We start from the raw sequence: 10,507 nt of genomic DNA, 5'->3' as shown, positions 1-10,507 counted from the left end.
TAGAAGAAAATAGTTTTGCAGCTCGTTTATATTGACTAGCTAATTATTCCAAATATTTTTCATAAGCAGTTAATTTATAAAATTAAGATTTATTGAACAGAAATAAATACGGCCAATTCTTAGTTTTCTCCATGTTTTTGCACTGGGCCAGTACCCAATGACAGCTACGATAAAAACATTGCGACAAAATTGAGAATTTTGGACGTGATCTTCAGCAAAACTAAATTTTCTGATATAATGAGGTTTTTGGTAAACCCGGTAGCAACACAGGTTGCAAGGTTGCTAGTGAGTAGATCGTTTTCAGCGCAAGTCAACGCGGCAACCCCACAATCAGAACAAAAATGGGACCTCTATGCAGGAGTGCTCGTCGAAAGGTTACCGATCGTGACGAAAACACTAGAACCCCTCGAGACCAAATTTAAGGTAAAAGACACCATCCTGGGAAGGAGGATGACTGTATTAAAACCCGCCTTATTTTCCTATGCAGGCTATGCTTGATCAGATCGAATTGGAGAAAAGCTTGAAATCCAATCATGAGTTACGGAAAGAAACTGAAAAGCGTCAGCTGGAACTGCTCAAAGCCGGCAAAATCGACCTCGATTCTGAGGCACTGAAGCAAACCGCTCAGGATCTTGAAGATGCTTACAATGATGAATTAGCAAAGTTTTATCCAGCTCCCCGGACGACGGAAGCTGATAAGAAAAATGATATCCGCTCACTCGATCGCAAACTGGAAGAAACCCTCGTTCTGCTGGTAGAGCAAAAGCTGGGAAATAAAAGCCATTACCTGCTGCCCCAAGGCCGGCATAAGGCTGGCGAATCAATGCGACAAACAGCAGAGCGTACCCTGAAAGAGCACTGTGGCGATGCACTTCAGGTCACTTTCTATGGCAACGCTCCGGTCGGCTTCTACAAGTACAAATATCCATCATCTTCGCGAACTGAAACGGTTGGTGCAAAAGTGTTCTTTTTCCGCAGCGTGCTTAAGCAAGGCAGTGGGAATATTGCAGATAGTAAGCTAAAATATCAATGGATGAGCCAAAAAGAATTACAGCAACAATTACAACAAGCATACTATCAAAGTGTTGCACAATTTCTACTATAACTTACCATAGCAATGAACCGTTCCACTGAGACAGTGCGATAGTAAATACAAACTGTTAATTAGATTGTAAATCTCCTCAAAAGCATTCGATCATTTACTTTATTCCGATATTTGCGTAAAGAATTATGCAATAATTGAATGATTATCCGGTTCCATGCCGTTGTTGGTATTCGCGTCTACCCGATTTCGCTTCTTGATCACGTAGATACGCTTGTTTGAAAGGCATATGGTGTAACTATGGTCGGTGAACACGATTGATATTTTCCGGCAAGAGCGCGCTTTGAAGTTGGCTGGATCCACACTGAAAGGAACATCGTTGAGGTACAGTTTTTGTTGGGTATCATTCTCAATCATTCTTACCTCTCGGTGAGAGTCAGCAAATTGCTGATGATATTTGCACTACGTTCATCATTCTCCAACTCGCCGCCCGAAGCGTGTACGGACCCATCTTCGGACAGAACCAGATAGCCAAGCTGATCCGGCAGCGGATGACGATCGAGATCTAGCATTTTACTTCCTGCAATGGCGCTCTTATCACAGTTCACTCTGCACCGCTCCGGGTGATTGGTGCTATGGTGATGGTGCTGTAGCTGCTGAGATTGATGATGCGATTCGCAAACCACCTCCACCGATGGACAATCACGAGCGTTACTGCTGGTGGAAACGACTGCCGAGAAGCTGGAGCTGCTAGTAGCTGTTGCGGCACTAGCGAGCGTTAGCTGCCCGATGCGGTTAAATTGTCAAATGAAAAAATGCGTAAACAGCCGGAAAGCTACCAACAACCAGTATTTGATAGTACTCATCAACTACGGCGCACAAGCCAGCGGATCGCGGGCCGTATTAAATGCACGTTTTTATGGGACGTATTAACACTCACAACACGCTATCTCTTGGACACGAACGAGATTTTTTTACAAATGTCTGCTCGTCACAGTCTGGGAACTATTGATTTCGTCTAGTGGTGTTTTCTTATTGACCTTGTGTACTTCTTCAATGCAGTATTCCGTTATCAATGTTGGCCTCGGGCTTTCATGTTGCGACAATACGCTGCACCGTATTCAAGTGAACAGAATAGGTAAGAATTATTATAGAATGCACCACAAGGTCTGGAGTTTGTGATGAAAAGTACTTCAAAACTGAAAAAATACAGTAAAACTACGTACCTAATAGTTTCACGATGCCAATTTTCCCTGTTGTTGCAAGCGAACTGAGTTTCATCGATTGTTTTGATTTGTCATCGAAAACAAAATATTTTGCTTAGAAAGCTTCATCGTATTTGATACATTTCTCGACGACTCACAGGGTGCTCACAATACCTTGCTATGTGATGGTCACAGTGAGCAAAGAAATCACCTCTCGATCAAGGTTACCAGTTCTAGTAATCTTGTTCTCGATTAGTTAGTGCTGTATTCACCTTGATCCTGTCAGCCATTTCAACAAATCATAAAGCGTCAATCGTACAACAATCTGCTGCGTGTTTTGTAGTGAAAAGAAAAGTTCCTTTTCGCTGCTGAAAGTTTCATTTTCAGGCGTGTGAAATATCTGCCATTTCTGATTACTATCAACAGTTCGCAATGGGACCGGTACAGCAAGTGCGCCCAATTAATCGAAGTGCCCATGGTGGAAGCTCAGGCACGGGCATCGCATCTTCCAGCGACCAAGAGGAAAGTTTTCGCTGCCAAATTCATCAGGAAATCGAGCGCAAGGCAAAGGTATGCGCCAACACACTGTACGAGTGCTCCCTGCCCCGGGTGGAATCGTACGCCTACTGCATCCGGCACATCCTTCAAGACCCGAAAGCACCCTACAAGCAGTGCGGATTTTTCTACCCCAACGGACGCCGTTGTCCGGAACCTTCACCGCGGTACGATGCGAAGAAGGACTACGGGACGAACTACTGCTTCGAGCACAGCCGGCAGACACAGCTATCGAAAACAAAGTCCACCATCGGCAAGCTGGTCCCGGTGGAAACGACGGAAACGCTGCTCCATAGCCTGGCGCACCATGTTAAAGTGGACAAAACCAAACAGCACTACATGGGGAACAACACTCCGCTTAAAATTACCGTACACGAGGATGACGACGAAAATGATGTGGATGTCGTCACGCCATCAGTTGATCCATTTGGTGAGTTTTCGTCGGTTAAGTCAATTTGCAGAAAATGTTGTTTTTATTGGGATACAATCACGTTCTTGAAAATTAATTCAATTCATGTGAAACACATCCTCTTAGCCAATTAGAAAGGGGCGAGCATTAATGCCCAATCCAGCATTTGCATTAAAGCCCAACCCAGCATTAGCATTCACTCCAACACGAGGTATACCTCCGAGGACACTGCCAATAAGGCCACCCACTCCGGCAGCGACGTTTCCTACCGCGGCACCAGCGGCTTGCGCTAATCCTCCCAGTCCGGTTCCAACGTTGTTGATAACTCGTCCTTCCATATTGGTTTTCGCTGTAAGAAGGTTACCACCTGCATTGATAACGTTGGCAGCGCCGTTTCCAAGAAGACCGATTGCACCCGGAAGAATTCCGGGGGCAGCTACTCCCCCAATAGCGGGACGACCAAACAAACCTCCCCCGAAGCCAATGCCAATACCAATGCCTCCACCGATGAGGGGCCTACCGCCTCCATTGCCACACGTCCGGGCAGTGGTCGTCGTCGGTGGGACAGTCGTAGTTGTAGGTGCAACGGTGGTGGTAGTTGCGACCGTTGTTGCGACCGTTCCAATGGTTGTTGCTGCTGTTGCGGCCGTAGTCGCAGCCACGGTTCCGGGCGTTGCCGTGGCGACCGCAGTCGTTCCCGCAGTGGTGGCCGCAGCTGTAGTAGTCGATGAGTTTGCGATTAACACTTGGATCAGGGCAACCAGTTCTGCCATCAGAGATGGAGAAGTGGCCGAAAGGGTTACACTCTGGGAGCCATCCGCGGTCGATACCGTGTACGTGTTGTCCGAGTTGACCGTAACGATGATGTTAGTATTCTGACCCTCGACTAGCAGGGACGAACCAACGACAAGAAGCGCCAATAGTACAAGTCCTTTCATTTTTTAAAGTATTGCTTGAGTCTGCGATCTTGAATGGGCATTTCATCCCCTTTTTATACCGGCAGAAGTAAAATGTTTGATGTATTTTTTGAAGCTTACAACGTGGCGCAAATAATGATAGACACTCTGTACACATTTCCTCGGTGACATATTAGTGCGTCTTTCTTTCCAGTTCCGGATGCAACATTCACTTGTTGAAAACACTCCAAATTCGTTTTCAATCAGCCGTCTTTGATAATTTGCTATGTAGACATTACGTCTGTAAGAGGCTGGGTTCAAAGCTCTCATTGCTTCACATCAAAGCACTCATTGTTCATATGGTTTCATCGAAACTGCTATGAAAACCTTCGTTGATGCATATGACGCTCCACCATATACAAGCCATTCCATAGTTTTAATTTTTAAAGTAGAAGAAAAAAGTTGGAGTTTTATTCAATAAACCCAGTTTAATTAACAACCCTTCTCTGCTTCCAGTCGATGTGGACGTTACGGCTATCAACGATTCTGGACGCATCGTCCTGGACTATGCGTCCGATTCCAGCTCGGAAGATGAGGAAACCCAACAGCCTACGTACGGAACGTCCTGGAGGGGCCAGGATATGGACAACTCGGACAACGAAAGCGTCGACTCCCAGTGCGACGATCCACTCAAGCACGCCGGTATCTACACAGCCGAGGAGACCACCCGTATCACCAAGGAGAAGCTAGCACGCCTCCAGTCGCTCTACGTGGAGCAAATCCATCGTCTACAGCATGTGCTGCGCGAACGAAGGCGTAATTTCCTGCGCGATCAGCGCGCCGAACGCGAGACGCACTGTAGCATTTACGATCAAATCAATGAAACGCCCCACGAGCGGGCACTGTACGAGAAGCTGAAGGGATTGAACCGCTACCATCGGAAGCACGGTGTGGAGGCGATCCTGCAGCGCAAGTATCTGGAAAAGCGTGCCAAGGCGACGGAGGGACTGCAGCAGAAACCGCCTCCACTGCCGAAGTGCTCCTACACGGAGGGTGGCGTAAAGTGCGGGGAACGGACGCTGCCGTGCTGTAAGCACTGCCGCAAGCACATATTGGAGGACAAAAAGCAAGTCCTCTTTCGGGCGTGCGGTATCGAGAAGAGTGGCATCGTGTGCCAGGAACCGCTGGCCGGTCTGTTCGAGAACGTTACCTGCCCGCTGCATTTCGAGCTGCCAGCGCAGCGCTCGTTCAACAAGCGGAAGTATGAATCGGAATCGGAAGGGGAGGCAGAACCGTCGGTTACTATGGATGGGACTTTTTCTATCCCAGCAGACCACCCTTCCGGTGTGGATGACGCGAAAACTATGAAGGAGCCCAAAACTCCCGTCGTGCAAGACGATAAAAAGAAAGTGAGGCACGGCACGGTCAAACAGGAATCGAAACCGTCCATAAAGTCGGAGAGTAAGCGCAAAAGCTTCAAACAGGAAGCGCCGGCCCAACCGAGGGTACGGAATACCCGTGCCACCCGGGCAGCTTTGGGGCGTCGCCATCAGCAGGACAAAACACACGAAACGCTTGATGGAGCAGCAGCCATAAAGCAGGAAAAAGAGGATCCCCCAACGATCGATCCTACCGTAAAGGACGAAGGTAATGTTATGACCGTGCATGGTAAGAACGATCACCAGCTGTGTTCGATTTTAGATGAAGAACAACTGCCAGTCACGATCATTCAGAAGAAAAAACTAAAACTGGAGGAAGAAACGGTGGAAAAAAGCGATACCAAGGAGGAACCGATGGATACAACGACCACCACGATGGAAGAACAAACCCGCGAAGTTGGCGATTCTAAAGAGGCGATCAAGGAAATCGACGATGAGAAGAAACCAGAACCAGATGGAAAGGGGGAGGCACTAGTAGATGAGAAGACCGTAGAAGAAGTACCGGTCAATCCGACTACAGACGAAAAAGAAGATGCAAAAGGAAAGCTCACGGAAAAACTGTCGATCGCTAGGGAAAAGAGCGAACCAGATGAAACAAAAACATCTCACAGCTCCCCGGAACCGTCCAAGCGACGGAGGGTTGGTTTGGAGTCTAGAGAGCAATCGCTCGAGAAAAACAAGGACACAAAAGAGCATGCCAATACTGACGATCCGTCGTCGGATTTGTCGATAGTTGAAGGTAAAAGTACCACAGCTTCTGACGAGGAAAAAGCAGACAAGGTAAAGCAGGAAAAAGCAAACAAGGGTGTGGAAAAATCTCGACGACAGCCGAAATAAACTTTTCACACTAAAAACATTTTCTGCTAGCGTTTAAGGAATAACCTTTCTGGGAAAAAGCATAGCAGTTTGTTGCAATTCAACATGTTTTTACGAATACGATACGAACTGTTTTAAATTTCTAATTTTCAAAATAAAGATAACCTGTCAATTCAACTTAGTTTTCTCCCTTATTTTTAGACAATTTCAACCTCTTCGTTGACAATTTCACTATTTTTGACCGAACTTTTACTCAACAGAGTACACGAAAGGTTCCCTGAAGAGTCAGGATTTGTTTATCCATCGTTGAGGAAGAGAGGACCAAGGCCGAGGTTTCCCGTTTTTTGTTTCTTTATTCATATCATTCCGTGTTGAAATACCTTTCTCACTTCGTTTGACTTCAATCACAAAAATCCTATGCGAAACAACAGTTTTCGCCTCCGAAGGAACAAAACTACAGTGTGACAATGTCGTAGTAATTTATGTAAGGTTTAATAATAATGTATATATATATATATGTATGTATATATATTGAGTTATAGTTTGTAAATTTTGAAACAAAAAACAAAACTCAGATGTAGTAAAACTTGTGTATAATGAACTGATAACTCCAATGGGATTGCTTTTGTTGTAGTGACTTCGTAAATTTGCAATCGATATTTTATGCAGTCTCGCGCGTCAATTTCGGGTCTTATCATCGCATTCTTTCAAACTTTTCCGCATTCTCTCCAACGTCTTCATATACTGATGGTCACATTGCCGTGCATCATAAGATGGCATTTTCATATCTTCCTATCATATCAGCAATCTTCACTATTCAATTCACTAAACATGATGCACATTTCTCCCATGCTTTCACTTATCAGTTGTCTCCTCGTCTTATTCACTCGTGCAATAAACAATAGATGGCTGTCTGAGTTTTTCTAGGAATTCCGCACTGAATATCGGATCCATATGTATATATATATTTTTAAAGTATAGCTATATATACTTTCATGGAATTAAGGTTCTCAGCCGAACTAGATCACTTGATTTTTTTTAACTATAATCATTTCCATATTGTTTGTTTTTCTCTACTCATGTTTTGTTGCCAAACTGTTTTCACTTTACTACTATTACTTTGTGTGTCGGATTCATTTGCTACGTTCATGCCTAATTGCATTCGGGTTACTTAATTTGCCCATCAGTTCTTCGTGGTTTTGTGCTTTTCCTTGCTATTTGCTGGTGTGCCCTTTAATTCTGTGGCCATCGTTAAATGTTTCTTGCTTTTTCCATTTTCCAAAACATTATTGGATTTGATTTGGTCATTTCCTATACGCTTAAACGCTTCGGTTTCACAAAAAAAGCCTTTTGGCTGTTGTTAGTTGGTTCTGTAGTGCTCACTTGGTTTCATGACTTTTATTGTGTTTATTTTTACTCATTATCGTACTCCGTTCACTATTCATCGAATTACGATCAAACGTATTAACCGCGTGTAAATCGAAGTCGTGTTTTACTTTTCAAAATTGCTCATTGCGGTGTATTTGCGTGTTTATGTAATTTCAACTCCTCTGCACTAGATACCATAGTGCTACGTTTGAATTTCGTTTCCCACATATCCGATTTGTTTTGCGTACCTATTGAACAATAGGGGATTTTTTTCTGTTTTAGGTTGGTGGTTGAAATACCATGCCAATAACTAGATTTAAGATCATTCATTCCCTTTAACCATTTGCTAGTTTTACATGTTCTACAGGACGACGTCCCATCAAAAACATTCCACGCTACATTCTTGTTGAAGTTATAAATCTTTTCAGTATTTGATGATTAATAATTTCGCTACATTTGAGCAGTCATGTGGGCAACTGGGGAACGAAAGTTTGCATCCTCTGCCGTCGAGCGATTGTGCGAATCGTGAACATTGGTGATATTTTCTTTTAGTCTGCGCTGCAGCGTTGAACACATATGTTTTCAGTTAAATTTTTGTTTGTAGCAATTTTGCACATATGACTATATAAGGATGTATCGCAGTAGGCAGTTGGCTCGAGGAAGAGCGCCAGCTTTGTTGTACGCAAACAAGATCGAAGGTTTAGTGCAAATTTTTATCAATAAGGAGGAAACTATTTGGAAGAAAAACATCTCGACTTTGATAGGTATAATTGATAATAGTCTCGTAGTTCGTTGTACAAATTTAGAATTAAATTGGGTTTCTACAATCGAACACAACAATGGGTATAATTCAGTCGAAATGCTACAAAAGAATTTTATGAAATGCTAGTCAGCAAAAAAGAAAAGGTTCTTGGTACGCCCTCTATTCAGATATAAATTCTTCCACACGTGAAACTGACCATGCGATTAGTTCTCTGACATGTACAAGTACATTGCACCTGGTAACAAATCACTCGTTTCGTTCGATTCTAGAATGGTTTGAGTTCTTTTCTATTCGGTCCATGCTCGTCCATCTCAACATAGTCTTCAATCTTCAAAGCTTCTGAGCGATCCCTTTTTTAAATTTCTTTTAAGTTTGTTTTTTATTCCGGCACAGCCATTACGCCACCAACCCGTCGGGTTAGCTCGTCCGGAAGGCTACAACAAAACAGCGACGCTTCACCAGAAAGTGTATCCAGCTCCACCTCCGCCTCCAAGAAAACTGCTCTTTTTCTTGGCCAGCACGACCTGCTGGCCCTGCATGCTGGCGAGCTGTGCGCCGGTCGGGGCCAGCCCTGGTGGAGGCGGAGGAATCGTCGGCTGTCCGCCGGACTTACCGAAACGTGCACCAGCATCGAACATGGCACCCTATGATAGTATAGTAAAAAATAAATGAATGTTAAAGGTGATGCAAGGTAAACCATTATTGTTTTCAAATGTTTCGTTACCTGAACTGGATAGACTGGTGTTTGATAAAGCTGCGCCGGTTGGTTCGGCGGAGGAGCGGCAGCAATCTGATACTGGTACATCGGCTGATGATGTACCGTCTGCGCCGGGATGGCCGTTACAGCGCCCGGTGTGGCCGCGTACGGTGGCGGCGGAGGAGCAAACTGTGCTTGCGGGGATGGATTCACACTCCAACTGGCGTTACCGTAAAATGGCTGTGGCACCATACCGGGAGGATATGGCTGGTACGTTGGGGCCATACTAGTCATCACCGAGTTGTACGAAGGCGGAAGTTGTGCTTGTGCGGGCATCTGCAACGAAGGCCACGGTAAGGTGTGTTTGTTAACACAATTAACCCCCTCCTTGGGAGATTTGAGCAACTCACCTGTCCATTCATATATTGCTGATATGCAGCTTGCTGAGCAGCAGCATCATAGGGATATCCTGTGTGCCGACGAGGCAAAACAAAAAAAAAACAAGAGAACCAGAGTTAGAAAACACCATCGCAAAACTCAGTACAGTGTAGAAATGGAAATGTGGAATATTTGTGGCTGCATTCACGAATACTATCATGTGCGGATTTTTAATTAATTGCACGCAAATGATAACCTTTTTCGCCGAAACCATCATCGAGGTCGAGTCTTTCGCCCTTCTACATAACGATTTCACAATTTGTTCATTGCTTTTCAGCATCATTCATTTCACGGGATGATTCACTTGGAGAAATAGATAAAGTCAAAAATACTTAAAAATGGCGTGTGAAGCGGAAGAATATTGAACTACATTTTTTTCCGATGGCAGGCACGCAGGATGCGGAAGGTTTGATCAACTTCCATTTTGCATCATCCTAGCTAAGATTTGTGGAACGTTTGTATGTTCTAGAAGAGTAGAATATCTCGTCAAGGACTCACCATTAGCTCCTTTGTTGTTCATGATAAGTTTTACGTTTGTTTTGTTTGTATATTCGTTGCACCACCAGCGAAAGCCCTTGCTAGGCACGCACCGAGGTTCGTTTGTGCTAGTATATATGTTAACTTGTAAATTGATCACTAGATATATAAACGCTCATAGAATGATTATAAAGAGTTTATAATATAATCACTGTTTCCGTTTATGGACTCGATGGCTTGGCCTCACGAAGTAACACTTTTTGCACTTGGTATATCGATTTGTTTGTCTAAAATTGTCAGTCCTGCTTGAAACAAGCTGCAGGAATCAGACGATTTCGCAGAATGACTAATGCAAGGTGCATACAACATGCTTTATATTGTATTTACCTTGCTATTTTTTCA

General features: G+C 44.3%; 4 protein-coding genes across 8 annotated transcripts; 2 read left to right on the top strand and 2 right to left on the bottom strand.

The window, feature by feature from the left end:
* The first annotated feature begins 175 nt into the window (after window positions 1-175).
* On the top strand, window positions 176-1,178 carry LOC131263670 (large ribosomal subunit protein mL46). The gene is made up of 2 exons (XM_058265903.1): window positions 176-423; window positions 488-1,178. Exons 1-2 carry the CDS (start codon window positions 238-240, stop codon window positions 1,103-1,105), a joined length of 804 nt encoding a protein of 267 aa, XP_058121886.1. The 5' UTR covers window positions 176-237; the 3' UTR covers window positions 1,106-1,178.
* LOC131263673 (ragulator complex protein LAMTOR4 homolog) lies at window positions 1,171-2,337 on the bottom strand. Of its 4 annotated transcripts, none has more exons than XM_058265908.1 (4): window positions 2,269-2,337; window positions 1,905-2,152; window positions 1,466-1,824; window positions 1,171-1,406 (listed from the first exon to the last, which is right to left on the bottom strand). In XM_058265908.1, exons 3-4 carry the CDS (start codon window positions 1,612-1,614, stop codon window positions 1,229-1,231), a joined length of 327 nt encoding a protein of 108 aa, XP_058121891.1. In that variant the 5' UTR covers window positions 1,615-1,824; window positions 1,905-2,152; window positions 2,269-2,337; the 3' UTR covers window positions 1,171-1,228. The 4 variants fall into 4 exon arrangements, with proteins under 4 accessions (XP_058121891.1, XP_058121892.1, XP_058121890.1 ...); XM_058265909.1 differs by having other exon boundaries at window positions 1,983-2,152; XM_058265907.1 differs by having other exon boundaries at window positions 1,466-2,152.
* Window positions 2,338-2,567: 230 nt separating this feature from the next.
* Window positions 2,568-6,539, top strand: LOC131263665 (KAT8 regulatory NSL complex subunit 2). Of its 2 annotated transcripts, XM_058265899.1 has the most exons (3): window positions 2,568-3,232; window positions 4,624-5,754; window positions 5,809-6,539. In XM_058265899.1, the coding sequence occupies exons 1-3, from the start codon at window positions 2,680-2,682 to the stop codon at window positions 6,381-6,383; spliced, it is 2,259 nt and encodes a 752-aa protein (XP_058121882.1). In that variant the 5' UTR covers window positions 2,568-2,679; the 3' UTR covers window positions 6,384-6,539. The 2 variants fall into 2 exon arrangements, with proteins under 2 accessions (XP_058121882.1, XP_058121881.1); XM_058265898.1 differs by having other exon boundaries at window positions 4,624-6,539.
* Window positions 6,540-8,886: 2,347 nt separating this feature from the next.
* Window positions 8,887-10,435, bottom strand: LOC131263672 (DAZ-associated protein 2). The gene is made up of 4 exons (XM_058265906.1): window positions 10,127-10,435; window positions 9,601-9,659; window positions 9,218-9,526; window positions 8,887-9,137 (listed from the first exon to the last, which is right to left on the bottom strand). Exons 1-4 carry the CDS (start codon window positions 10,146-10,148, stop codon window positions 8,949-8,951), a joined length of 579 nt encoding a protein of 192 aa, XP_058121889.1. The 5' UTR covers window positions 10,149-10,435; the 3' UTR covers window positions 8,887-8,948.
* Between the last annotated feature and the right edge of the window lie 72 nt (window positions 10,436-10,507).

This window comes from Anopheles coustani, chromosome 2 (genome assembly GCF_943734705.1).
Source record: "Anopheles coustani chromosome 2, idAnoCousDA_361_x.2, whole genome shotgun sequence".
Lineage (NCBI taxonomy): Eukaryota > Metazoa > Arthropoda > Insecta > Diptera > Culicidae > Anopheles > Anopheles coustani.
The sequence above is the reverse complement of the archived record's forward strand: the minus strand, read 5'-3'. Positions and strand labels throughout refer to the sequence as shown.

What these genes read in the sequence shown, in the direction of transcription:
- LOC131263670 (XM_058265903.1), top strand. Translation starts at nt 238, where the DNA reads ATGAGGTTTTTGGTAAACCCGGTAGCAACACAGGTTGCAAGGTTGCTA. An exon ending in CCCTCGAGACCAAATTTAAG is followed by an intron (nt 424 to 487) that starts GTAAAAGACACC and finishes TTTCCTATGCAG; the next exon opens with GCTATGCTTGATCAGATCGA.
- LOC131263673 (XM_058265907.1), bottom strand. Translation starts at nt 1,614, where the DNA reads ATGCTAGATCTCGATCGTCATCCGCTGCCGGATCAGCTTGGCTATCTG. An exon ending in TTGCTGACTCTCACCGAGAG is followed by an intron (nt 1,407 to 1,465) that starts GTAAGAATGATT and finishes TGTTCCTTTCAG; the next exon opens with TGTGGATCCAGCCAACTTCA.
- LOC131263665 (XM_058265898.1), top strand. Translation starts at nt 2,680, where the DNA reads ATGGGACCGGTACAGCAAGTGCGCCCAATTAATCGAAGTGCCCATGGT. An exon ending in GCCATCAGTTGATCCATTTG is followed by an intron (nt 3,233 to 4,623) that starts GTGAGTTTTCGT and finishes CTCTGCTTCCAG; the next exon opens with TCGATGTGGACGTTACGGCT.
- LOC131263672 (XM_058265906.1), bottom strand. Translation starts at nt 10,148, where the DNA reads ATGAACAACAAAGGAGCTAATG. An exon ending in AGCAATATATGAATGGACAG is followed by an intron (nt 9,527 to 9,600) that starts GTGAGTTGCTCA and finishes CCTTCGTTGCAG; the next exon opens with ATGCCCGCACAAGCACAACT. An exon ending in CACCAGTCTATCCAGTTCAG is followed by an intron (nt 9,138 to 9,217) that starts GTAACGAAACAT and finishes ATACTATCATAG; the next exon opens with GGTGCCATGTTCGATGCTGG.